Consider the following 26005-nt stretch of genomic DNA (forward strand, 5'->3'; position numbering starts at 1 on the left):
TGTACATATATGCACGTTGTGTGTACATATGTGCATGTGCATGTGTGAATATATGTGCTTGTATATACATATATGCATGCAATATAAATACAATATAATTTTTTTATTTTTTATTATTTTTATTATTTATTTATCTTTTTTATTATTATTTTATTTATTTATCTTTTTATATTTATTTTATTTCTTTATTTATTTACTTTTTTTTTTTTTTTTTTTTTTTTTTAGGTCCTAGCCACTGAAATCTCAGGTGGTAGGACCTGCCAGAGTAACTTAAGTCTACTGGGTTCCTGGTCTGCCTCCACGGGGCGAAGGTGGGCCTCAATAGGGGTCCAGCAGCTACACGACCAGATGAACAACGGTACACGGCAGTACACATATACAATATCCATACACTTTTAATTCTCTGGCATTTCCAGTGAACTGGTACACCCACAATGAAAACTACGCGGAGATGGGGGAAACCCCCTGGTGCCGTCTGACACTAAATACACCTTACACCAACACTTATTCACACTTTGGCAAATTTGCTTTTCAGACGCTACGGCATTACAAAGGGAAAACCCTGGAGACCGCCTCAAAAAACAAATATACCTTAAATACCAGCATTACACACAGCTTGGTTGGCCATACCTCCTGAACACTTCCGACATCTTGTTGAATCAATGCCACGTCGGATAGCTGCTGTACTGAGGGCAAAAGGAGGACCTACGAAGCTGGTCATAATTCAGTGATCACTCAGTGTATTGTTTAATTATGATAAATGTAATATTTATAATAAATATGTACTTTATCAACTGCACTTTTTATTTATAATATCTATTATTTGTTTATAATATAAGGAATAATAATAAAAGGGGTTTATTAACTACAATCTTTATTTATAATAGAATTTTTAGGCATATAATATTGTTTATTCACAATATACAATTATGCTCCTAACAAAAAATATTACAATGATATTATTGTTCCTTAGTGTAACGAGATCCTTGTGGATCTCACTAATTTTTTTTTTATATTAGTAATAATTTTATTTTAGAAGCGAACTTTTCGTGGCCCGCTTAATAGTTTCCATGGCCTCCAATTATACGACTTTTACTTGTGACCCCTCAGAAATACGGCATGGCTCCCTGGTGGGTCATATGTCCCCCGTTGAGAACCACTGCCTTAGAGCAATCAAATCACTACCATTGTCAGAGGAGAAATCATAGAAATATGGTGACGAATGGAGCATGTTCTGGTAAATCTTCATGTAGAACATGAGAGAACCAAGGCTAAGCTAGAAGCTTACCTTGAAGGAAGGGGAAAAGAAATGCCACAGCGCCCCCTATCCTACACCCAAGCGCTGAAGACAACTCCAGATACAACAGCAAGCATCAAACCACCATCAACAAAGAAGAAAACACTACTCAGCACGCCACATCTGGTCATAATAAAGCCAGTGGAAAACTGGACTATAGACAGTAGCGAAGCAGTAAAAACTACCGTTGTCCAGAAAATGGCCAAGGACTTTAAAACCACAAGAATAAAGTCCATCAGAAAAACAAGAAATATTGGAGTAATCATTGAAACAACAACCAAGCAAGAGGCTCACTCTATCATCACCAATCCAGCAGTCAGCAGTCAGCACCCTAGGTCTCACAGCAGATATCCCTAAAAGGAGAGACCCATCCATAGGTATATTTGATGTGGGCAAGGATATCATTCCAGAGAACATCACAGTTGAACTCTTCAACAGAAACTTCCAAGAATTAATTGACATAAGTAATGCCAAGGAACACATCAAACCAAAATATCACACTAGCTCCAAGTCTCCCCAGCTATACAATTGGGTGGTGGAGCTTTCTCCACAGGCATGGAACATCTTCAAACTACAGTACAGAGTCTTTATGGGTTGGAGCAGTCACCGCTTCAAGGAGCACGTGCCTGTTCCAAAGTGCTTCCGATGCTGCCGTTTTGGGCACACCACCCACACCTGCATGCAAACCGTGTCTGCCTGTGGGCACTGTGCCCAAAAAGGGCATGACTATAATTCTTGCCCAAACAGATCCACAGATGCAGTTTGTGCAAACTGCAAAGCAGCAAAGCTTGATGCAGCACATTCTCTCAGGGACAGTAAGTGCCCTGTTTATCTAAAAGCTAAGAGGAACCAACAAATAAAGACCGATTATGGCAGCATGCCCTAAATCATTCAACAGCAATATCATAAAGTTTATCCAACTAAATGCCCAGCGAGCCCGTGCAGTAAGTGCCCAGATTATAATCAGGGCCGAAAAGGAAAATGCTGCATATTAATTCTACAGGAGCCATATACCCATTCAAAGCTAGTCAGGGGATACCCCCCCCCCGACTTTCAAAATCATACATACAGAAGAAAACACGCCCTGGGCTGCCATAGCTGTCCGTAACCCTAACATCATGGTTACAAGGATTTCCTCCCTGTGCACTGCATGGGCAGCGTGTGCCCATGTAATTTGCCCGTTGGGAGCCTTCTACCTCATCTTCCTCTACTGCAGACTTGGCCAACAATAAATTATCTATGTACAGTCCTTGCTACACTTCCCAACAGCAAGATTATCCTTGGGGCAGATGTAAATTGCCCCTCGCCTACCTGGTACAGCCTGGCCGCTGATCGCTCTGGGTGCCACAATGGGCAGCTTCTTGAAGATTTCCTGGCCACTTCTCCCTTCCTGGTTCTGAACAAGCCCAATAACCTGCCTACCTATTCCAGCACTCTGTAGGAATCCACAATAGACATCTCCATAGCCACACGATCCATTTCCAGCAAAATTTCTGGGTGGCAGGTCGATGAGGCCTGGACCACCTCAGATCACAGAGCTATTACATTTCAACTCACAAGATCCATTGATACAACTCCACCACCTCACTACAATATTAGTCGCTATGCCATTAACAAGGCCAATTGGGAAATCTTTTGCTCCACGCTGCAGACCATGATCCAGGACCACAACTCTTCTGATTTTCCAGCACTGGACCCCGACCAACACAAAAGCTCACAACAGAAATCATCATCCAGGCCTGCAATCAATCAATTAGAAAGAAAAGACCAATGCCTAATGCCGTCCCATGGTGGTCCCCAGAGCTGGAGCACCTTCGCCGAATTGTACACTCCAAAAGAAAAGCCTTTCAGAGAGCTCGTACCTCTTGGCCCCCAAATGAGGTCAACACCCTCCGTGAAGAATATCGAAGAGTCAGAAATACTCCCTTATAAGGCAGCGTAAAAGATCATCTTGGGAACGACTCGTGAAAACGACTGGCAATACTGAACCCTGGGGGGTGGTGTACCGCATCACCACCAACAAGCTCCCCAGGGGCGAAGTTATCCAATCCACTCTCACACCACAGGGCACTATGACTACATCGTGGGAGCAATCAATGGCCAATATTCTGGACACACTTTTTGGCACAGATACTGATCCTCTAACAGTACAACAGCAAAAAATATGCCAGGCAAACAACACCTACTTCAAAATGCTGTAGAAGACCAATTTACCACCGATGAACTGCAGCAGGATCTTACCAAAATGAAGGAGAGGAAATGTCCCGGACCAGACCTCATTGAACCCGAAGTCCTTAAAAAAGCCACCCAAATCACCATCCAATTTCTACTCGTCCTCTTCATTAAGTGCTTGTCCCATGGATCTTTCTCAGAAGAATGGAAAAACGCCAATGTAAAACTGATCATAAAAAATCCGTCTAAACCGGTCCAACAACCAGAGTCATATCGGCCCATTGCCCTTTTATCCATGGTCAGTAAACTGTTTGAACGTCTACTCCTAGTATGGCTCCAAGACCATTACACCAAAGCTGGGCTCCAGTTTGGATTTCGACTGGGGCATTGCACAGAAGATGCACTGCAGCGGATCATCTCTGCAGTCTCAACTTCTACCTTCAAATACTACCTACTAATAGCAATAGATTTTGCAGGAGCCTTCGACAGGCTCTGGTGGGCAAGTAACCATCGCAGACTTAGGAAAGCAAATATTCCATTAAATTTATACAAGTGCATCGAAAACTACTTATCTAATAGGAAAATTACAATCTCCTCAACGTACCGAAGAATCACCAGGTCTATCTACAGAGGTTTCCCCCAGGGTTTAGTCCTTGGTCCTTTTCTGTGGAACATTGTCCTGGATGAGCTCCTTGGACTGGAACTAGGTCCTGTAGCTATATAAGCCTTTGCTGATGATGTGACCATCTCAATTGAGGCTGACAGCAGAGCTTCTCTGGAAGCCAGAAGAAACCAGGCACTTTAAATCCTTCAGAACTGGGCAGCCTTACACAAACTAAGACTCTCACCCCAAAAGACACAATCCATTCTTCTGAAGAGATCACTGCAACCTACTAGACACCCCACTATCAAACTTCAAGGCCAAACCATGAAGCTAGTTTCTACGTTAAAGCTACTGGCAATAGTACTTGACCCTAAGCTCACTTTCTCTCCGCATCTTGCACACCTCCACGCGAAAGTGAGAAACTATACTGCTCTCATTGCACGGTTGAGTCGTCGTGGTTGGGGATTGAACCGACGCACCCTTAAGGTTCTGTACAAATCAATCTTCCTTCCCTTCATAATGTATGGATCAGGGGTCTGGTTTCGCAGTGCAACTCTTTACAACAACAAACGTAAACTAGGAACCATCCAGCGCACCATCCTTCTTACTATTACAAGGGCATGCTGCACAGTTAGCAACCCAGCCCTTCGGGTTCTTGCGGGCGTCCTTCCGCTGGATCTGGAGGTTATTCAAAGGGGCCAACACTACTGTCTATCCAGGGGTATATCCCAGGAGCCGTTAGACACTAACATACCTTACCTTATCCAGGGGTATACCAGCAACTATCCTTGGACACTCCATCAATAACCTGAATGAAATCAGGCAGGAAAAGAAACAAATTGCCATCCTACTACTTCAGACCTGGCAGGACAGATGGACTGCTACCGACAAGGGCCCAATCACCAAGAAATTTATACCTTATGTGAATGCCGTATTTCCCAAATCTCCAAATTGGTTTTCTCCTGGTCTTTATACTACCTACCTCATTACCGGACAAGGATCAATAAACCATAAACTAACATCCGTGGGAATCATTGACAACCCCTACTGTGCATGTGGTGAAATAGAAGACTGGAACTATCTAGTATATACCTGTCAACACTATGAGGACCTCCGCAGCATCCTGTTTATTCATATACAAGATAACCCTCAAGGAAATGAACACTTATTCATCACAGAAGAAAACTACTACTATGAGTTTACCTAGTTTGCACAGGCCCTCTTCACAAGGCGTCACCTTATTTCCAACACAAAATAGGAACAACCCAAAATCTGATCCTTACCTAATTGGCCAACCGATCTTAACCTGGATAGGATCAACTGGCGCACGGGCCACCTGATTCCTCAGTGGCAACTTACACGCAGCTCTCTTGCTGTGTCTTATTTATCGTCCTTCCTGGGTTCCCCTTTCAACTGATGGCGCTTATTGCTCCATTGATAACCTGGAGGATGCCTTCACCTACATCCTCCATAATTCTAGCTATACCCTCCTTTCTTGCGCACACTCTGTACATCCCCTACTCTACCTTTTTTTTTTTTTTTTTTTAGTCTCCTTCCAGGAAGCTCTGGCGACCCTGGCGGAGACAAGCCAGAGAATAATGGGCAGACTGGCTACCTCCTAGTGATGTGTGTGGGCAACGTGCAGTCCCACCAAGGACCCTGCGGCCAAATGTCAGGACACACAACAGAACCTAACTCAATATGTCATATACAACACACAACACTTTTCTGGCATTTAGAGTAGTACTGTATTCCTTCACAGCGAACATATGGCGCAGATGTGGAAAACCGCAGGTGACGCCTGACCGTAATACTATGCACACTATGCCTTAGAGCAGTGGTCTCAAACTGGCGGCCCGCGGGCCGCATCCGGCCCCCGAAGCAATTTTACACGGTCCGCGAATACATTTCAATTATGTATTTGTTGTAAATACTGTCTTATAGTTTTAGAGAAATAGAGATATGAACTGAGCTTATGTGCGTGACTGCTATTGAAGGAAAAAGATATAGAATGAATAGGTTGGGGCTTTGTCTTTATCACTGTATGCTTGTATGCCAGGCCACGTGACTGGGGTAAGGTGGGAGAACTTCCCACGTCGGTACAATCAGTAAATTTGAAAATGAGAATTTTCAATCAGAAAATGAAAAAGACCTGGGAGTAATTGTGCAGTCAGATATGCAGTTTTCTGAGCAATGCAGACAGGCTGCCAGGGCAGGTCATGGGGTTTTGTCAATGATATATAGGAATTTTGCTAGCAGGGAAAAGGAGGTGATTGTCCCTCTGTATAAGGCAATGGTCAGGCCACGCCTTGAGTACTGCGTACAGGTCTGGAGACCTCATTTTAGGAAGGATGAAGATTTCCTTGAGTATGTACAGAGAAGGGCAACAAGATTGGCGGAATATTTTAACAATATTTCCGACTTTCTACCGAGTAATTCTGATCGGTCACGGAAGTGACGTAATCCGCGGATTCCGCTACAGGCTCTTCCCACGCCCGCACTACAGTAGTGTGATTAGAGCACGTGACGCATTTTTTGTGACCGGTATGATATCTTGAGTCAGGGGCAAATTTAGTGGGGGTGGTCAGATTCGGCTTATTATCCCCTAAGGTAAAGCGGGTATAAAGTATGTGTAAAACGTTCCTAGGCCTATCTAAAAAAAACTTAAAAACCTGGTCGTCATGGCTCGCCTTACGATGAAAACTGGATACGACAGTGTGTGGAGTTCTAACCTTTTAGAATTTTTGAATAGTATGACGTCACAATCATGCTTCCTGAAGTTACTACTGCAGTACGTATGATTGCAACAATATAAATATTTGTCAACAATTTCTTTTTTCGTCTCGCATTTTCGTTAAATTCCATTGTTAGGATCCCCTAACACAGGGGTGGCCAACCTATGGCGCATGCGCCAAACGTGGCGCTTTGGAAGATTACAAGTGGTGCATTTCATCATAAAATTTCTCAAGTACCCAAAGCCCATATTGCCGATTCTTTGGTTCTATTTCCTTTCATCAGGTCCTTCCGCGTATGGCTTAAGACACTCACCACCTTCTTTCCACTTACACGCACATAAACGTGTCAATTCCCTCAATTTAGCAAAAGAAATAAATTAAATAGTTTCCAAAAAAATGCATTTCTGAATTTTGACTTAAGTGATCTATGGCTATGAAAATATATCCCGCACCTAGTCGTCCATTCTTTTGTACGGCCGTTGCCTCCGGCGCCCGACTCTATGCACAAGTGGGAAAATAAATGCAATACGTGACTTTTTCAGGGGACTGAGAATATACAAATAGATCCTTTGTCGGAAGTCTTTCAAATTAAAAGGAAACAATGAAATGATAAATTTGAGGTATTTTCATCTACGAGAAATTTCCATCAAACACATTTCCAAATCGCATTTTGCCAACTCAAGAAATAATAGGGGGGCTCCTCCCCCGGTCGCCCCTGCTCATCAGTTCTTCGAAATTTTTCGACAGTTTACAATTGATATTCTGTGTGATACGACGTACATACTTGTGATCTGTTTGTTCTTTTTCAACATTTAGACTTCTAGAGTTTTGTACTTTTCTGTTTTTTTTTTTTTTTTTTGTTTTTTTTATTCCTTCTATCCACCACTTTTGCTCATTTTCTTTTGCACTGTGGTGCAAAAGAAAAGCAGAAAGTGATATTAAACGTGAAGTCAATGAACAGTGGGAAAATGAGTTGTTATTTATAGCAAAGTCATCAGGAAAACCGTTTTGCATTGTTTCTGAAAGTACTCTTTCACATAATAAAAGACATGATCTTAATAGATACTATAAATCACAGCATCAGACTAACACTATAAATCACAGCATCAGACTAAAAATGAAGCTCGTTCTTGGGTCTGAGCTACGAAAAGAATATGTGACTAAGAAAAAGGAAGAAATCAGAAGACAAAATATATTTGCTAAAGTACGTTGTGAAGACTTGGCGATGATAGAAGCGTCCTATGAAATTGCTTTAGTATTGGCTCAAAAAAAGAAACCTTTTTCTGACGGAGAAGAAATTGTTAAGCCTTGTCTCCAAATATTTGCACGCCATCTTGGTAATAAAGGTATTGAAAGGAAAGCAGACGAAATTGCTATATCTAGGCAGACAGTTACGAGACGTATCGAGGAACTCTCTCAGGATGTATCTCAGCAACTGGAAGATCTTGTCCATTCTTGTACTTTCTTTTCTCTAGATTTGGATGAATCAACGGACATATGTGGTGTAGCCCAGTTAAGCATTTTTATAAGAGGAATTGATGATAATTTTAATGTCTTTGAAGAACTGGAGTCTTCTGGAGTCACTGCATGGTAAAACAAGAGGATCAGACATATTTTAAAAAGTAAAATCATGCCTAGAAAATCTAAAATTAGATTATAGTAAACTCATCAGTGTGTGTACTGACGGAGCGCCGTCAATGATAGGTAAAGCCAATGGCACTACAACTTTGCTCGAAAATTTTTTTAATCGTCCTGTACTAAAATATCACTGCATTATACACCAAGAGGCACTGTGTGGAAAAACTTTAAATATGCAGCATGTTATGTTACCGGTTGTGAAATTTGTGAGTAAAATTAGAGCAAGAGCATTAAACAGACGAGAATTCAGAGAATATTGTGAGTTGTTAGATTTGGAATATGGTGAACTTGTCCTTCATTGTGAGGTGCGCTGGCTTTCTGGAGAACAGGTTCTGAGTAGATTTTGGAAATTGAAAAATGCTGTTTATAATTTTTTAGAACAGGAAAATGAACTACCTGATGAAAGAACATTATTAGATAACAACTGGCTATTTGATTTGGCATTTTTAGTTGATGTTACTAGTCATCTCAATGATCTAAATTCGAAACTACAAGGCATGAATAAATTATTTCCTAGCTTAGTAAATAGCATCAATTCATTTAAAATGAAATTAAAACTGTTCATCTTTCAGTTAGAAAATCAGGATTTAAGTCAATTTCCACATTTGAAAGAGCAGAATGAATGTGCTGTGGATGATAGCAATTGGACCAAATATCTTGAAAAAATCAAATTATTGCGAGTGTCATTTGAAAGTCGTTTTCGTGATTTGGCTAAAGAAGAAAACTACATGCTCGCATTTATAAACCCATTTTTACTTAGTGAACAAAACATAATTGAGATGCCTAGTAATATACAAATGGAACTTATTGATTTAAAAACAAATTCATTATTAAAAATGAAATTTGATGAGCTTTTTTCAGATCAAAATGCTTCTGACACGATTAATTTCTGGCGTTCATTACCCTGTGAACATTTCCCAGAACTAAAAAAATTTGCAAAAAATTATATATGTCGTTTCGGAACGACATACAGATGTGAACAAGCATTTTCATCCACGAAATTGATCAAAAGCAAAACGAGGTCGCGAATGACTTATTCAAATTTGAAGAATTCCCTGCTGCTCTCAGTAACAAATTTAACACCAAACATTGAAAGACTGGCGAAATCCAAACAGGCTCAAAAGTCTCATTAATGGTAAGTAATGTTTATGCGCTGTAATAGAAATTGCTTTACATACAATAATTAAATCATTTAAAAATGTTAATTATGTTCATAAACATACTTTTATTAAAAAGGTTATTAAGGATATGCCTGGACGACTCCTAGCGAGCAGAGAGAACAGACGACTCCAAGTTCCAACCTGATCTCGCTCAGAGCTCTCTCTCTCTCATCACATTCAACAACTGTGGTACAGAGCTATCTTCACCAAACGAGACTCTCCGGCAGCTGTAGCACCATCAGCGGGTTCCACGACAGCGGTCGTCCTCTCGTCCAAGAGATCATCTCTCACTATTGTAGATTGGTGCTCCAATAAACATGTGTCTTTTGAACTGGCGTACATTATTTAATTTAGTTGCGTGTTTAAGTTATTCTTTTTCCTCCCCTAAGCGAAGCAGATCCTACCCCTATCCCTATTTTCCAACCCCAACCACGAACGTAAGAAGGTAGAAAAGGTGCTTGAGTTGTATGGCGCATCTGAACTCGTATGTGAAAAAATTGGCGCATAGTATGTAAAAGGTTGGCCACCACTGCCCTAACAGCTGCGTATGTCGCTTCAACTACAAGATCAGTACATCGATCGGTGCTATTTTACAGAGATATTTAGATACGTTGCACTTGCAAGTATATATTACTTATCATAAATCCATTGTATCTTGTCTTCCAGAAATTATGAAAATTTGTGAATGATCAATAAAATATTTACAATAAAAAAGCTCTTTTATTTCGTAATCGATATATACAAAGCAAAATACCTAAAAGAAACGCGAAGAATGTTTCGCATAAACCGTCTACCGCGCGTGCTCAGCACACACGCAATTTTTTTATTCGTCTTTTTTTTCACAACTAGAGAAACATAATAGATACATTTTTTTCATGATAAAATTTTAATATTGCGAATAAAAAATAACATGAAATATTTCCCATGTCACAAATAACATAAAAACTATCACAAAACATTCAACAATATAAAGACAAATATTACATAAAAAACAAACTTTCTAGAAAAAGTACACAAAAAATCACAGATTACATGAAAAAAAAATTATTTCACCACATAGAATTTACTTCTTTATTAATATTTGTTGTCGATCTTCTGCTTTGCTCAATAGCTGAGCGATGATTACAGAGGAATGATTTGACGTAACGATCCGGATCAAATTGAAGCAATGGTCATCATAATCTGCAACGTGTTTAATTGTCACAATATTATTCATTACGCTGAAAGCTCACTCAGCTTCAGCACTGCTAATCGCAATGGTTTCAAAGATATTTCTGGCTTTCTTAATTGAAAAGATAATTTCACTCGATTTTAAAGATAAACTGTCTTCGATAAAATCTCTAAAATCATTAATTTTTATTTCATATTTTATCAGAAAACTTAAATTTCTTATTCAGTTTTCACCGCCTTGCCACCAAGACGAAAGTTCTTTCACATTCCACGATTTCGGGTAGCGTATGTTTAAAATTTCTTTCAATGGTATCATTATTTTCTTTATTTAATTTAAAATCACTCTGTTGCATTAATAACTTATCCTTTAGGCGCCTCCGTAGCCAGGTGGGAAGGAGCAGCAGTGCGTAGCACATGCTTCTTGATTAGACCGGGGTTCGAGCCCGTCACCACCAAATACGGAGTATGCGGAAAGGTCAAGGAATGACCACCGCATATCCCGGAGCAATATGGCCTTAGTTGCTAATGCTCCTAAAAACCAAATAACAAACAAACAAACAAACTTATCCTTTGAGGATAAAACAATGCATTTAATAACTTGTCACGAGGTAATATTTTTTGCTTTCGATTTTGATTAATTCGAATTTTTTCCACTTCAACATGCTCTCAATTTTAGCTTCATAATTTCCTTCAGAAATTTTCAAATTAGCAATAGCATTGATAGTTCGAATAATTAATTTATCTGCTTTTACCATAGTGATTCTGTAAAAGCTTCTGAAAGGTAAGAGAGCTCCTGCAGGATGTCGATCATTAGTGCTAAATGGTTAAGAAATTCCAGATTTAAAAGTCGATTTAATAATCAGGAATATTTAACTTCTGATTCAAAATGTTTGCACAAAGCGGGATGATTCCTCAAATCCACAATTGTCGTCCGCAAGCTACAATCTGTTCACCGTGGCCCAAACACACGACCGATCTTTATAGTTCAACATCAAGTTCTTCAGCAACCATCCTTAATTCGCGCTAGTTTTTTTTTTTTTTTAATTATTGCCTATATCCCATTATATTTTAGAACATTTTCTACACAGTGACAAAGTTTCAAAATCTGCCAACATTTCATCTTCTTCCAGTTTATATATCTTAGTTGCCTCAATCTCACCTCTCTATGTTGCTACTGTCACTACTGTGACTATGTAAACATAGACAGCAGAAATTTACTGGAAGGCATGGATCACTCACTTTTCCAAAAAACACATGCCCGTTTGTCGAAGTAAAGGGGAACCACAACGCAGGTTGACCAGAGGCTATAATCCGTGTCGAGAATCTTAATCCTATGGAAAGCATATTGACTAGCGCGACTTCTCGGTATGTGACTGCATAGGTTTTACAGACACCACTAACGTTGTGGGACGGTAATCCCTTTCACCCTTGATTCGAACTTTCTAATTACCTAAATTGCCTAAAGGCCAGAGGTGGGAACAATGCATACACAGTTGTCTTTCCTAATCCGTTCGTTACATGGAAATTTTCTTTGTTCAACAGAAACTATTTTAAATGTAATTACCAAGGGGGATAAAAAAATTCGCTATAAAGAAGTTCGTTAAACAGAGGTCGGACTGTAATTAAATCAAAAATGAAGCAATTTTAAAATACATAACCGATCGATTGTGCCATTAAAATGCTGGGTATGGGGTCCCCTCCCCCCTCCGTAGTTTCGGCTCTGGATACTCAATAATTGCATTCAGGATTTTATTTGTAAAATGAATTATCGTCTTAACAATGGGCTCGCATATTTTCAAAAAAATAAATAAATAAATAAAATAATAATAATAAAAAAAATAGCTCACCACTGATTATAAGTGTGTAATGATATACATAACTTATGGGCGCAGATTTGTATGTGCACTCCCTGGTCAAAAGCTGTAATCGGGTCTCTTAGGAGAAAATAAAGATAATAATAATCTCACCAAGTGATATTATTATTATCCTGTAAGATTTTTTGAAGATGAGGGAATAAAGGGGGGGGAGATTTAAACTGCAACTTGTCTACTACTATCTCAGTACAAAATACCAACCAGCACAGAATCTAAAAGGACGTTTTCTGACGTTAATTAAATATGTACCAAAATTAGATCCAGTTTAAACGATAATACTACTGAGTTTCTTAAGAGCTCACTTTATTCGGACAGGTAGTGAATGCTTATTTATTTGTTTTTAGAATAACTGTAGTTTAATAATTTTTGCTAGAATGGGGCGCCTCCGTAGCCAGGAGCAGCTGTAGTGGTGCATAGCACACGCTTCTTGATTAGACGGGGGTTCGAGCCTGTAACCACCAAATACGGAAGGTCAGGGAATGACCACCGCATTATCCTCAGCCCAAATAAAGGGTGAGGGTTGGCGTCAGGAAGGGCATCCGGCCGTAAAAATTGAATACCAAAACAATAAAAACGCTGACCCCCATATAATAATGGGAAAAGGCGAGGACAAAAAAAAAAAAATAATACTAATTTTTGCTAGAATATTTATTATTGTAAAAGTTTGATTTAAAATGTGAATTCAAGTAATTATGTTTTTTCCTTACTTTATTGCACCTAATTGTCATCAAAATTTATTGCGAATTTTTTTTTTTTTTTTGGAATACTGGTATCATAAATTAAAAATACCGTAATACGGGTATTGTGATCCCCCCCCCATGACCAATGTCTGCTGGAGTTCAGTAGGGAGATGGCAAATGGTGATCGATAATTCGCTCTTCCGTGTCAAACTTAGGAGCTTGACATTATTTGACATAATTGATATGAGACCAACATGCATAAAAATTACTTCCATCCGAACCACATTTTTTAATATCTATGATAATTTTCGCCTGCAATAGGCAAGATTTTGTATGACAGTAATCGTGCATATAAATAAATAAATTTTCTGTTTATACTCAGGGACGACCAAACGGTCAGAGTTCACAAGATAGATAGAATACAAGAAACAGCACCGTATTCAGCAGTCATGGGCTTGAACCCCGGTCACTCAAGGCACGTGTACTTATGCACCCGCGTGCCTGATCACTAGGCTACGGCGGCCTTTTTTGCATATATCAAAATGCCTCGATTGTTAATGGTTTCAAAGTAAAAGGGACCAATAATACGAGCGTGTAAATAGGATTAATAATAGCATGACCATAGCATAACTTTTAAGGGGGTGGGATTGATTCCTCAATGAGCACAGCATCTTTGCAGTTCCAACCGATGCAGACATTTGATTTTATAGGGAGACTGGTGGAGGCCCACCTTTACATAGTCGGGCTTCTTGTTGCACCTCATAAAATCTTTGGATCATTTCTTGTTATGCTGAAAGATGACCACCTCTTTGCTGAGGAATTAAGTAACCTTCTTCGAAGCACCTCACAATATTTAATGATTCTTGAACAAGGGGCCTTCGGACATTTGTCTTTGACATGTTCTATGGGATGCAATAACACTGACACCATTTAGCTTTAATCATGTCTTTAAATAAGCTGTTTTCTTCGTAGTGGTCTCCATCAAGAAATCAACTATTTTAACCATTTATACACTAGGATATTTTATAAACGACCACCTTACAAACTCTTTACCACGGTCTTGTTCAAATGCACAAGTAAAAAAACCAAAAAATTTCATATTAAGATTACCCATCTTGCCCATGTGTCTTATGCCCACAAATTATATGTTCTCTGGTTTGTTTGCATGTTTTGCTGGATGAAAAGACGGTTTCCCGGAGAAGTATCCTTGCTACCCTCGCCTGAGATTGACTAATTCAACCATGAAATGAAATAAGTTCATAAAATTCTTCGCATCGTTGATGAGATTCGAACGCGGGCCTTTTCCAGATAGGGTGAAAAGAATAGTGATTATAGCAACTGTGCTAAAAGGCGACATTTCAAAACAAGAAAGAACAAAAATTACAAATTTGCCTTTATCAAACTTCAGCCACAGCGGCCACCTAAAATAGCTGCTGCTAGATACGCTACTGCATGTGTTAAGATGCATATATCAATTATGCTCCACAATCACTATTGCCAGCCGTGACGGCATATGATCCCATACAGCGGCTAAACAAGCTTCACTGCGGTGAACCAGGCTAATTATCAGGGTGTCTATAAGATTCTGTGGCAACAAATCCCATTCTTCCACCAGTGCACACCATAGCTCAACAAGTGACTAAACAGTTAGCTGTTGGTGTGCAGCGACGCCTAAGGGCGTTCCAGACATGTTCAGTCAGATTTACATCTGTGATCGTGCTGGCCATGAGTCTTTGGATATCTTCAGTTTCAAGATATTCCTCCGCCACTTGAGCTCTATGTGCACAAAATGAAACTCTGGGCCAACCGAACCCCTAAAAATTCGCACATAAGGTTCATGGATCTGCTTTTGTGTGCAATTATGGCACCCCTATCAAAAACACAGAGGGACACAGCCATTGATAATTATTCTTCCCCACACGAGAACACCGCCTCCACCACAAGTGTCCATTTCTCTGATGCTAGAGGGATGGTACTGAATTTCTCATCTCCAGATGTAATAATGTCTAGAATTTGTAAGCTAAAATGGTACTCATGAGTGAACAGAAATGTACCCCATTTGTCAGGGCTCCAAGTTACTTGTTCGTGGCACCAGTTTCAATGAACTCTGCGGTAGTGTGGGGATACACACACCGACTTCCTTGCATAGTACTGTGTACTGTTTGTTTTTTGGAGCATTAGCAACTAAGGCCATATTGCTCCGGGATGTGCGGTGGTCATTCCCTGACCTTTCCGCATCCTCCGTATTTGGTGGTGACGGGCTCGAACCTCGGTCTAATCAAGAAGCGTGTACTATGCACTACTGCTCCTTCCCACCTGGCTACAGAGTCGCCTTCCTTGCATAGTGTCCACTTGATTGAGCCTTCTTAACAGTCTGGTTGAAAATGTTTTCACCTGTGGTCACAGCAACTTCAAGAGATGATGACAGGACATCGTAGGGTTCTGTCTTGCTGTTAGACAGATAGTGGTCTGTTCTAGTTGACGTAGCCCTCTGGCCACCTTTTCTTGTAATGATTCCTGTATTCTGAAACTGCTTCCATAGTGCCGAGACATTGCATTGACAAATTACAAGCCAATGTGCCACCTCTGTCTGCCTAGCTACAAATCGTCCAAGGCCACCATCTCAAAGGAACATCTAAACGACCACTTGCCATCTTGAGTACTGGAGATGGGACTATCCCACTGCGCAAGCCAAAAAACGCGAATGAAGTGATTTGGTCGCAACACGTCTTGTTCATGAGTAACACTGGTTGGCGAGAAGAAAAAAAAAAAAAAAAAAAAAAAATCGTTCCGTTAAAACTCAAGGTGATTCTTATAGATTTGACGTTGCTGAATTCAAATATGGCAACTATATTGCTGTAACACCCACCAATTTTAAAGGATTAAAGTCAAGAAAAGTTTCTAGTAAAAAAAGATTTCATATATTTTAAGAAAATGTCACGTACAGTACTAAATATTGAACAATGAGCCTATTAACCTTATTCTATTTACAAAACTGATTATCTGATTAAACAGTCATTTTTTGCCTTTTATAATCATATCAACAATATTCTGCCAACATATTTCGACTCCATTTACAAAAAACTAAACTGATTTAAATTTGTAAACACAATGATTATCGTGTAATTTCATGTTTTTGTGGTCATCAGAATTTAAATTATGTGGATAATGCAATGGTCTTACTTCTCACAGTATAACAAACTTACCTATGGAACAAGTTGAGCTTGCATTGCATTTACTTTCAACAGATAGATTTGCCTACGAGTTTTTACATCGTAAAAAACGTTTTACGATACAGCCTATAGTTTTTAAAACGTGGGAAAGAATTTTATAACAATCCTGGTAATATCAGCTAATAGGGGGAACCCCGGGGTCCGCCATCAACACACGAATAAATGAAAAAAATTTTGCAATTATCTGTATATTTTCCATTGAAAAATTCAGTCCGGTGATGTGTCCAGTTTTAAATCCTAGAGGAACTTTGGATCCAGATATTAAAGGTTTCTGCAAAAATTCAACCAAAAGATATTACCAGCTTGATAAGATTCTCTACTTCTGGAAAAGATGTCTCTCTAACCATGAACATCTCTATGAATTGGGGAAAAAAATTTTATTATAGGCGGTGAGCTTTCTATTGCAGAACCTTTTTGCAAGTGCGATAATTCGTTCCCCCAATGAATAGTTCAAACTATTCATCGTTTAGCAACCAAGAAGTGAAGTATGCAAAATTGTGACAGGTAAAAAGTCCGTTAGTTTACTTATGGAACCAATATATTTATGCTCAGATGACCCTTCTCTACAGGTAAAATTTTATTTAAAAGAGGTTCCTGCAACACGTGAAGAAAACGTAGAGATGTCTTGAAGAACGGAATCGGTCAGTAGGAATGACCAGTCTGTTTGATCTTAATATTAGCCTTACTAGCCATCTACCAGGGAGCGTTTTCCATTTATACAAAGATTGTGAAGCCAGAAGTTTTCATCACTCCATTCAGATATGCAGTGGTGCAGAAGACAATTAAAAATATACTAAAACGTATATTTTAATATGGAGATTTTAAATAAAAATATATCCTGGTAATATATAGCATATTACTACGTTGAAACTAATTTTGTATACATGGAGGATCACATCAACTTCTTTACAACTGTTTCGTTAAGTGTAGTCTCTAGAGACCACTTATCTAATGAGGCACAAATTAATTCTGAAACAGAAGCATATCTTTTAGAAAAATGTTACCCATTTTTATTTGCATGCAATCCTTGATACTAATGCAGGATTGCTTTAATAATTTTGCATTGGAAAATGTGGCGAATTTTCTAGACTTCCCTGTAATAAAATACATCATGGTGTATTTTATTACAGGGAATAAAATACACCATGGTGTATAAAATATTAAAATAGTTTACTTCTTCATGACTATCGACATTCTATTAATAGTTTAAGTAAAAGTGCTTTTTCTGTAGGCAACCTAGTAAAACGAACTTAACTAAACTTGGTTATTTAAGTTAGGGCCAACTCTTCAAGCTTTTTATATTAACAACATAAAAAAAAAAATGACGAGCGAACACTCGATTTCTCCGATCCCTCTATAACTAACGAATGCAAAAAGCAAATGCAAAATACAGCCTCAGATGTCTTCTGCTAACCATGCTATCCAACAGATAGGGTTGGAAATCTGGCAGATTGTGACAATTTTTCCTGTTGCTATTCGTTGACTCCATTGATTCTTCCATTCTGACTCATTCCACAAAAGCCCTCGTAACGCATATAACTATCTTCCTCTACCTACTGGCAGCCTTTTTGGGAATTACAATCCACACAGGATGCAAATTGCCATGTTGACTACCCAATTTCTGATTCCCAATGACCTAACCCTTTCAGATTCTGTCAGCAGTAAATATAATCTCCTTAGTTATGTTAAAGGTGTATATATCTAATTGTACACTCTCTGTGGCCATTTGCCTGATTTTTATAGTACCTTCAGATTCCTGTTAGGGCAGCAGCAGGCATGTCATTCGACGTTCAGCTGATATGCTCATCGTTTATGTACACGCATGCATGCTAATCAAGTAAATCTGTACTTTCTAATTGAGTTAATTTTAATGATGAGCAGTGTGTATGTATGGTAGTAGGGTTTTAGGAGCATCACCGACTAAGGCCATATTGCTCCTTATATACGTAGTCTGTAAATTGCATGTATTCTATGGTCGATTTTCTGTTTGCTGGACAAAAAACACGAGTTTCCAGGAGACAAAACCATGCTACCCTCACCTGAAACGGACTAATTCAGCCATGTTGTGAAAAAAATCCATTAAAAATTCCTTCCATCAATGGGACTCAAACTCAAATCTTTTCTGCCCAGTGTTTGGGTTGGATGGCGATTCTACAAACTGTGCTACAAGCAAGTGAATGTACGTATATAAATTCTGATATTGAAATCGCAGCATCCAGAAGGAATGATCAGCAGGAAGATGGGTTATGCCGATATGCAAATGATTAAAATACGAGGCCAATCGGGCTGATGCTTGCTGATATACGAGGCGTGTCTAAAAAGTAATGAGACTGAACGCGTGGCTCGAAAACTGGCAACACTGTAGCCACGCCTCCGACACCAACCGAGGCGTACATTCTTACTTGATGTTCAGTGAAAGTTTCACTCGATAGCATTAACACATCTGACTTGACAGCGAATTGTGTGTAGTAGCAGTGACGCGTTACGAAAAGGGAAAAACCAAATCTCTTGAGCAGCGTTGCGCGATCAAATTTTGCGTCAAAAATTAACGAAAACGCAACAGAAACTTACGAAAAATTAAAAAGGGCTTATGGAGAGCATGCTCTATCGACGGCACAGATATTTACGTGGCATAAAGTATTTTTGGATGGTCGTGAGAGTGTGGAAGTCCAACCTTGTTCTGGAAGATGTTGCCAGTCAAAAAAGGGACGAAAATGTGACCAAAGTGGTCTGATCGACGTTTGACAGTCAGAATGATCGGTAGTTTAAGTTGAATTTGAATCACCAAACCGTTCACGACATTTTGACCAAGGAATTGGGCATGCGGTAAATTTGTGCAAAGCTGATTCCAAAACCTCACCAAACGAAAACCGAAGGAATGTGTGCCTGGACCTTCTTGAACGCATCTGAATCTTTTTCTATCAATTTTGTTTGTTGGCCCAAAGAGTGGGGTTTTATTTTTATATAAAACTACTCCTTTGTTATTTAATGTTCTATGAGTTCTAGTAGCATGTGTGATGACTAAGCTTGCTGGCTTGAGTAACTGAAATGGAAAAAAAAAATTACTGCTGCCCATTGTCAAACCACACTCCCCATTAGTGTTATAGTGTATGAACTATCAGTTTTGGTAGTCATGCTTGAAGTTTGCCAACAGCAATCTGACTTCTTGCCGCTGTTGCCCAGATTCAGAAAAATGTCGCTCTCTCTCCTTTATTACTCGAGTGCCAGACGCCTTTTCACCAGGACAATACCCAGATACATACCACAGAAGCTTCTTCTGAGTGTTATGACTTGAATGTATCATGGCCAGACAGCTTGGATTTCTACCCCAGTGAGCACATAAGCCACAATTGTACACCGTTATACAGAGCGAGCACATGAATGTGCTGTGCTGGAAGAGGCTTGGAGGGGGGGATACTGCAAGCTATTGGACACTTGTGTGACTCAATGAATCTGTATCATTTTGTCTTTAAATGTGCTCATACATACACCAGCATTTGCAATTTTTATCATAAAGTATACTTTCCACTTCAACCATTGGTCCAAGCAAAAACAACAAGAAACAATCTGAAGCATTCATTGAAACAATGGATGCCATGTGACAAATCAACATTCTGCTTTTTAATGACAACAGTAACGAGAAAGACTGTTGCTTCCTACCTTATGCCAGTTGGGGAGGAATGGCTTTTTCCCACTTGTCAATGCTCCACTAACAACTAAAGTTTGCATCTGAACAGTTCCATTGGACCATTGCTTAGGAAAATTGCCTTTTCCAATGAATGACATTTCCTGCAGAAAGGAGTTGCTGTCGTGGTACAACAGAAAGAGGCAGTATTTTGCTATGGACGATGTTTTCCTAGGAAACTCTTGGTTGTTGTAAAAGGTTTTTAGAAGCATCAGCAACTTAAGGCCATCATCATCAGCCATTTTCAGTCAATTGCAGAATGAAGGCCTATGCAGCAACTTTCCAGTTCCCTCTGTATCGTGCAAGAGCCATCCATTTACTACACACAAACTCATGAATTTCATCTGTCCATCTCCGTCGTTGTCATTCAGGTTTTCTTCTAGCTCCTCTTAGGTACCATTCTGTTATTTTCTTAGTTCATCTGTCTTCATGCCTTCGAGCTGTGTCCTGCCCAAGACCATTTTAATTCTTTAGTGTTGATAAGAATGTCTTTACTTGAGTTTGCTGCCTAATCCAAGTGTTTCTCTTCTTATCTAAGAGTCGGATTCCACATATACATTCCTTTCTTCGCTGTGTAGTTCTCAGCTTATTTTCCATTCTTTTGGCAAATGCCCAAGTTTATTTTATGTTTCAGACAAATTTGGATATTGGTCCTCAGTATGACTAGATTTCTTGAATGCTATCCATCCAAAATGTATTCTTCTCTTGACCTACAGCCATTTATCATTATTACAGCTAATGACGTGTCCCAGATAAGTATATGACTCCAACTTTTCAATTACTGCTCCAATCATTATATCCATTTCTGTGGCATACTTGTTCATTACTTTTCTTTTAGCCATATTCATCTTTAGTCCAAAATCCTTACTAACTCTGCATAACTGATTAAGATTTTCCTCTAATTTTTTGGGATTGTGGCTTAGGACCAGTCATCCGCAAATCGTAAATATTTTAGGTACTCTCCATTCACATTGACTCCTTTCTGCGACCAGTCTATTCTTCTGAAAGCTTCAAGGGCAGCAGTAAATAAATTCGGAGATGTCTCCTTGTCGAACTCCTTTCTCAATTTTAAATTTGCTGCTGTCTTTGTCTAGTCTAAAGGAGCTAGTGTTCTCATATATTTTCTTCAAAATCAATATATGGGATATCTATGCCTTGTCTTTCCGGTGCCCAAAACATTGCCTTATGCTGTATGGAGTCATACGCCTTTTCATAATCCACAAATGCCAGGCACAATGGTGTTTTATATTCATTTGCTTTCTCCATTAGCTGTGATATTACGTGAAGGTGATCCATAGTTGAGAATCCTCTCCTAAAGCCAGCTTGCTCTTTCGGTTGATTCTCAAGTATTCCTACTAATCTGTTAGTAATGATCCTTGTGAACAATTTGTAGATGTGGGATAACAAGCTAATTGGTCTATAATTTCCAATTTACCTCCTTTCTTATGCAGCAAAACTACGATTGGCATCAGACCTTTTCTAATGCATTTTGGGAAGTCTTGCCAGTTTTCGTGTCATCTCTTTTTCATAACTCTACAGTAACTTTATCTTCCCCCGGGGTTTTCTGGTTCATTTTCTTCAATGCATGTTCTACCTCATCAGGTATGTCGTATGTGTTACTAATTTGCAATCCATCTTCCCCTGCTCCTTGTATAATTCTCTACAGTTATCTTCTATTTATAAGTACACCATTACTATTCTTCAGTGTCAGTATCATCGTACTGTTTTACTGATTTGTCCTTTTTCCCTTAATGTTTGTTCTACTTTTCTTGTATTAAATCTTATGTCCTCTCTAAGTCTCTTTCTAATGGCTTTGCATAACTCAATATACCCAATTTTCTCCTTATCAGTGTTTATCTTGCTCTTCTTTTGTCGTCTTCGGTTCATCATGACAAGTGTTTCTTGACTAATTTTTTGTTCTTCGGATTTCTTTTTACCTACAGGTTTCTTGGTCTTTATCATTTTCAGAAAGTTGTAATTTTCTTCATTGAAATCTTGGTCTTTTGCCGTCTGCAGCTCAAACTTGTTCTTAAGTTTCAGTACATATTGCTTTGCTTTTTCTCATTATCTCAAAGACCATTATTATTTACTCAAGTTAGTTTTGGCCTTTCTTTTCTTACATCTATATCAAGTGTGCATCTTACCATTCTGTGATCACTTTCATTTACCTTGTTCAAGACCGTAACATCATTCACGATATATCTTCTGTGAGGATGAAATCGATTTCACTAGTTGTTAATCCATTTGGACTCTTCCATGTCCACCATCGCAGGTGTCACGTAACATATCTCAGAGTCCTTATATAGCATACATGCTCTGCCATGTGGTGGCAGTCCTACAGGTAGAGGACATATCCCAATATTGAGTAGGTGGTCAATGTTTTGAATGTATAGTTTATACAGATGCATATAGTATATTGCCCAAACCGGACATCACATTTTGAAAAACCTTTTATTGATAAACATGTTGATTCACTCTATGAAGCTATCCATAAAACATCAGTCATAATCTTGACTGGACAATGCACATAACATGCCCTATTTAAAACACTTCTTTGAGGAATGTTTGTATTATGTTGTGTAGAAGCAAATTATATCCATACTTTTTTTAAGTGCTAGCAAAATGCTTCAGGTGGTATGTGGAACCAATTTTGCTGACCACCAACCTAGACCATATTCAATCATTTTGCTGGGCAAAAAAGTTAGACCATTCAGTCAACTGAATGGTCTAACTTGTAACCTGATTCATAATAACTGCAATAATACACAAACAGTATAATTGAAACTATTAAAATAGGAATAATAACAATATAAAACCGGAACAAATTAAAATAAAATATACCAATTATACAATAAAAGCAATAAGATAAAATAAAAATAAAACAACGAATAGTAATTACACTATATATAACAAAAGTGATAAAGACAGCCATAGCTTTCAGAGGCAACTGCCTCCTTTATCAACAGTAAGACTTAACTTGTCATGGTACATTCTTAAATAACTGCAGGATCACAGCTCGCAGCATGGGCAGTATCCTCCACACGCACACTGAAACGGGAAATGGCTCGGGAGTGTGCCAGACGAAACTTTACATCACGTTCCAGAATTAGTTACAATGAGGGGACAAATACGGATTCCTGTCTCCATTAATGGTATTATGCTTAGAAGAGCAAATCCGCAAACTCTCAAGCCATTTGCGGTTCCAAAATCTGTGTGAATGGGCAACTATAATGGCATCGCCAGGCAAAATTCGGTGGTTCTTCTCCCAAAAATATTCAGCCACACATTCAAGGAACAACTAGACAGACTGTTGGAGGATAGACGAAATGGGAAGTTTTTTTTTCCCAGTTGATGCGGTATAAGTTTTTCCTCTTGCACCATTTGACACTACTAATGCAAATGTTAAACTGCAGGGATAAATGAATGTTTCAGATGCTCATTGAGTTCTGCATGGGTAGGGCAGTGGATATAATCACCACCCTCCCACATTGGTTGGAATAGGGCTGTCTAAATCATTCTTGCAATAAATTATGTGCTTTTGTTCAACCTTGTAAAAGTTAGTCAGACAAGGGTTGAATTCGTTTTTCATCCAACAAACAAAAAAATACATGCAATTGCAAAAATAATATACTGATGCCTCTATTTTTGACAGCACACACTTAAAAAGCTGAATCTGAAATAGACTAATGTAGAAGGCTACACCTAAAAAACGTTTGACAAGGTAAAAAAAAAAATAACTGGACCCGGTGAGTTCGCAAAGGGTGCACAGCAGACAAAATGTGGAGGCTAAAGAACTTGAAATCTCAAAAGATATTTTAATGAGGTTAACTTGACTGGGTGTAGGGCGAAGCATAAATTCAAGTTTCACTTCTGTCATTCGCAACCTCAATGTGGCATCTGTGTGATACCCTTTGTTTTAATTATAAAGAATGATTTTTTTTTTACCGAATTTAAAACTGACCTATTATGGTTTCCTACACCTAATTAAAAATATCAATAAACAAATAAAGTTTATTGTATTTTTAAAAAATACAATATTTAGTGGCACTGATCTAGGTTGAAAACCAGATGCAAACATGAACATCTGGATTTATTTACATTTAGACAGGAATATCAAAGATTATATATAGTTGCTTGTGTCTCACATGTGCCACAAGAGAATGAGATTTGCCTAAAAGAATTTTGTTTGCCATGAATATGTTAAATGCCACACAAAAAATGTCCCTTAATTTACAATGTGTGATATCCCTTGTTTTAATTATAAATTTTTAGCTTTTTTTTTTACCGAATTTAAAACTGATCTATTATGATTTCCTGCACCTAATTAAAAAAAATATATCAAATAAACACAAAGCAAATAATAAAGTTTATTGTATTTTTTTGGAATTTTATGTCACTGATCTCCCAGATGCTTAGCAGATGCAAACAAACATCTGGATTTGTTTACATTTAGCCAGGAATATCAAAGCTCTACAATAAGATTAGGCACTGTAGCTGGTATCTCACATATGGGACAAGGGAATGAGATTTGCCTAGAAGACAGACAATTTTGCTTGCCTGGAGTCTGTTAAATGTCATACAAAAAATGTCTTGTAATGTACAATATATATCGAAATAAAAACAGAAAATACCATACAACCAATTAGAGAATATTGTTGAGCAAAGGTACAATGGAGGATTTTTTTTTTTTTTTTTCATTTACTTTAAAAGAATGGCACCATACTATCAAAAGAGGGTTAGGGAGAAGAATTATATGCTGGATTGAAGAAAGTTTCCCTTTCGGCAAGGAGTTTTTACTCATTGTAATAAGTATCTCCATGAGTGGTTGAAGTTATTTTATGGAAGGCCTGCTGAATTGGAACTTGGAAACAGTAGAATTTTACGGTCCTATAAGAAGTCATTTAAACTGTTTTGAAGAACAAAATGAGTTTAATGCACTACATGCATACATGTTAACTCCTTTCAAAAGCATGCTGTCTCTGGCCTTTCAAATGGCACACAGCAACGAATGACAATGACAGAACAGTGTTACAGAGCGTACAGTCTTGCAGTCAAAACGAAATGTCTGTAAGATCATTATGCACCTGAAGTGTGTATAATGATCCCACAGCCATTTGGTTTCGAGGTACTTGAAATCAAGTGTAGAGAAATCATTCAATGTGTGTGGAGTTCAAAAATTTGGTGTTATGGGAAATGTTGATTATCAAACCCAAAACGTTGCAGGAATAGGATCGTTAAGAAAGATGCAATATTTGTGAAAGCAATATTTTTTTATGAATCACGCTGGCTTAGTGAGTTTAGCATCATTAAACAAATAAGACAGGGATTTATTACTGGAGCAGAACCATTTTACTTGTGATCACATGCAACCAAGACCATTTTCATACATGAGCAATACAAATTTTCCACAGCATCCGTGATTTCACCTTTCAATTCTACGATGGCATGTAAATTATTCATGTATATGTCTTCAGGATCGTCCTGAGATCTCATTTCATAAATTTCTTAGGCTATACTAATCATTCCCTATATGCATGCAATATTTTCATGTCTAGACAACAACTCACTTATTGTCTATTATAGAACCAAACAATCTTTAGTAGTCTTAACACTATTGATCTATTTGTAGTTTTTTTGCAACTAAATCAATTCGCTCTCACTGTACTAACGAAATGGGCAGTTTGATAATAAAACTTTTCACATTATGTGCTCTCAACATAAAACGATATTGCTATCCACTTATTCACAATTTTCCTG

The 26005-nt window shown here is 38.5% G+C and overlaps 1 protein-coding gene across 1 annotated transcript; it reads left to right on the forward strand.

Moving 5' to 3' along the window:
- Nucleotides 1–8619: 8619 nt before the first annotated feature.
- Nucleotides 8620–17817, forward strand: LOC150091472 (general transcription factor II-I repeat domain-containing protein 2-like). The gene is made up of 2 exons (XM_090368563.1): nt 8620–9232; nt 17795–17817. The coding sequence occupies exons 1-2, from the start codon at nt 8620–8622 to the stop codon at nt 17815–17817; spliced, it is 636 nt and encodes a 211-aa protein (XP_090224689.1).
- The last annotated feature ends 8188 nt before the right edge of the window (nt 17818–26005 follow it).

The sequence above is a fragment of the Mastigoproctus giganteus genome, chromosome 1 (genome assembly GCF_048544385.1).
Source record: "Mastigoproctus giganteus isolate SK-2022 chromosome 1, ASM4854438v1, whole genome shotgun sequence".
NCBI classification, from domain to species: Eukaryota; Metazoa; Arthropoda; class Arachnida; order Uropygi; family Thelyphonidae; genus Mastigoproctus; species Mastigoproctus giganteus.

Bases quoted from the DNA above. Each gene is read 5' to 3' on its own strand.
- LOC150091472 (XM_090368563.1), top strand. From the start codon at position 8,620: ATGCAGCATGTTATGTTACCGGTTGTGAAATTTGTGAGTAAAATTAGA. The intron at 9,233-17,794 runs GTAATATACAAA...CTTTTTCTGTAG, and splicing joins AAACATAATTGAGATGCCTA to GCAACCTAGTAAAACGAACT.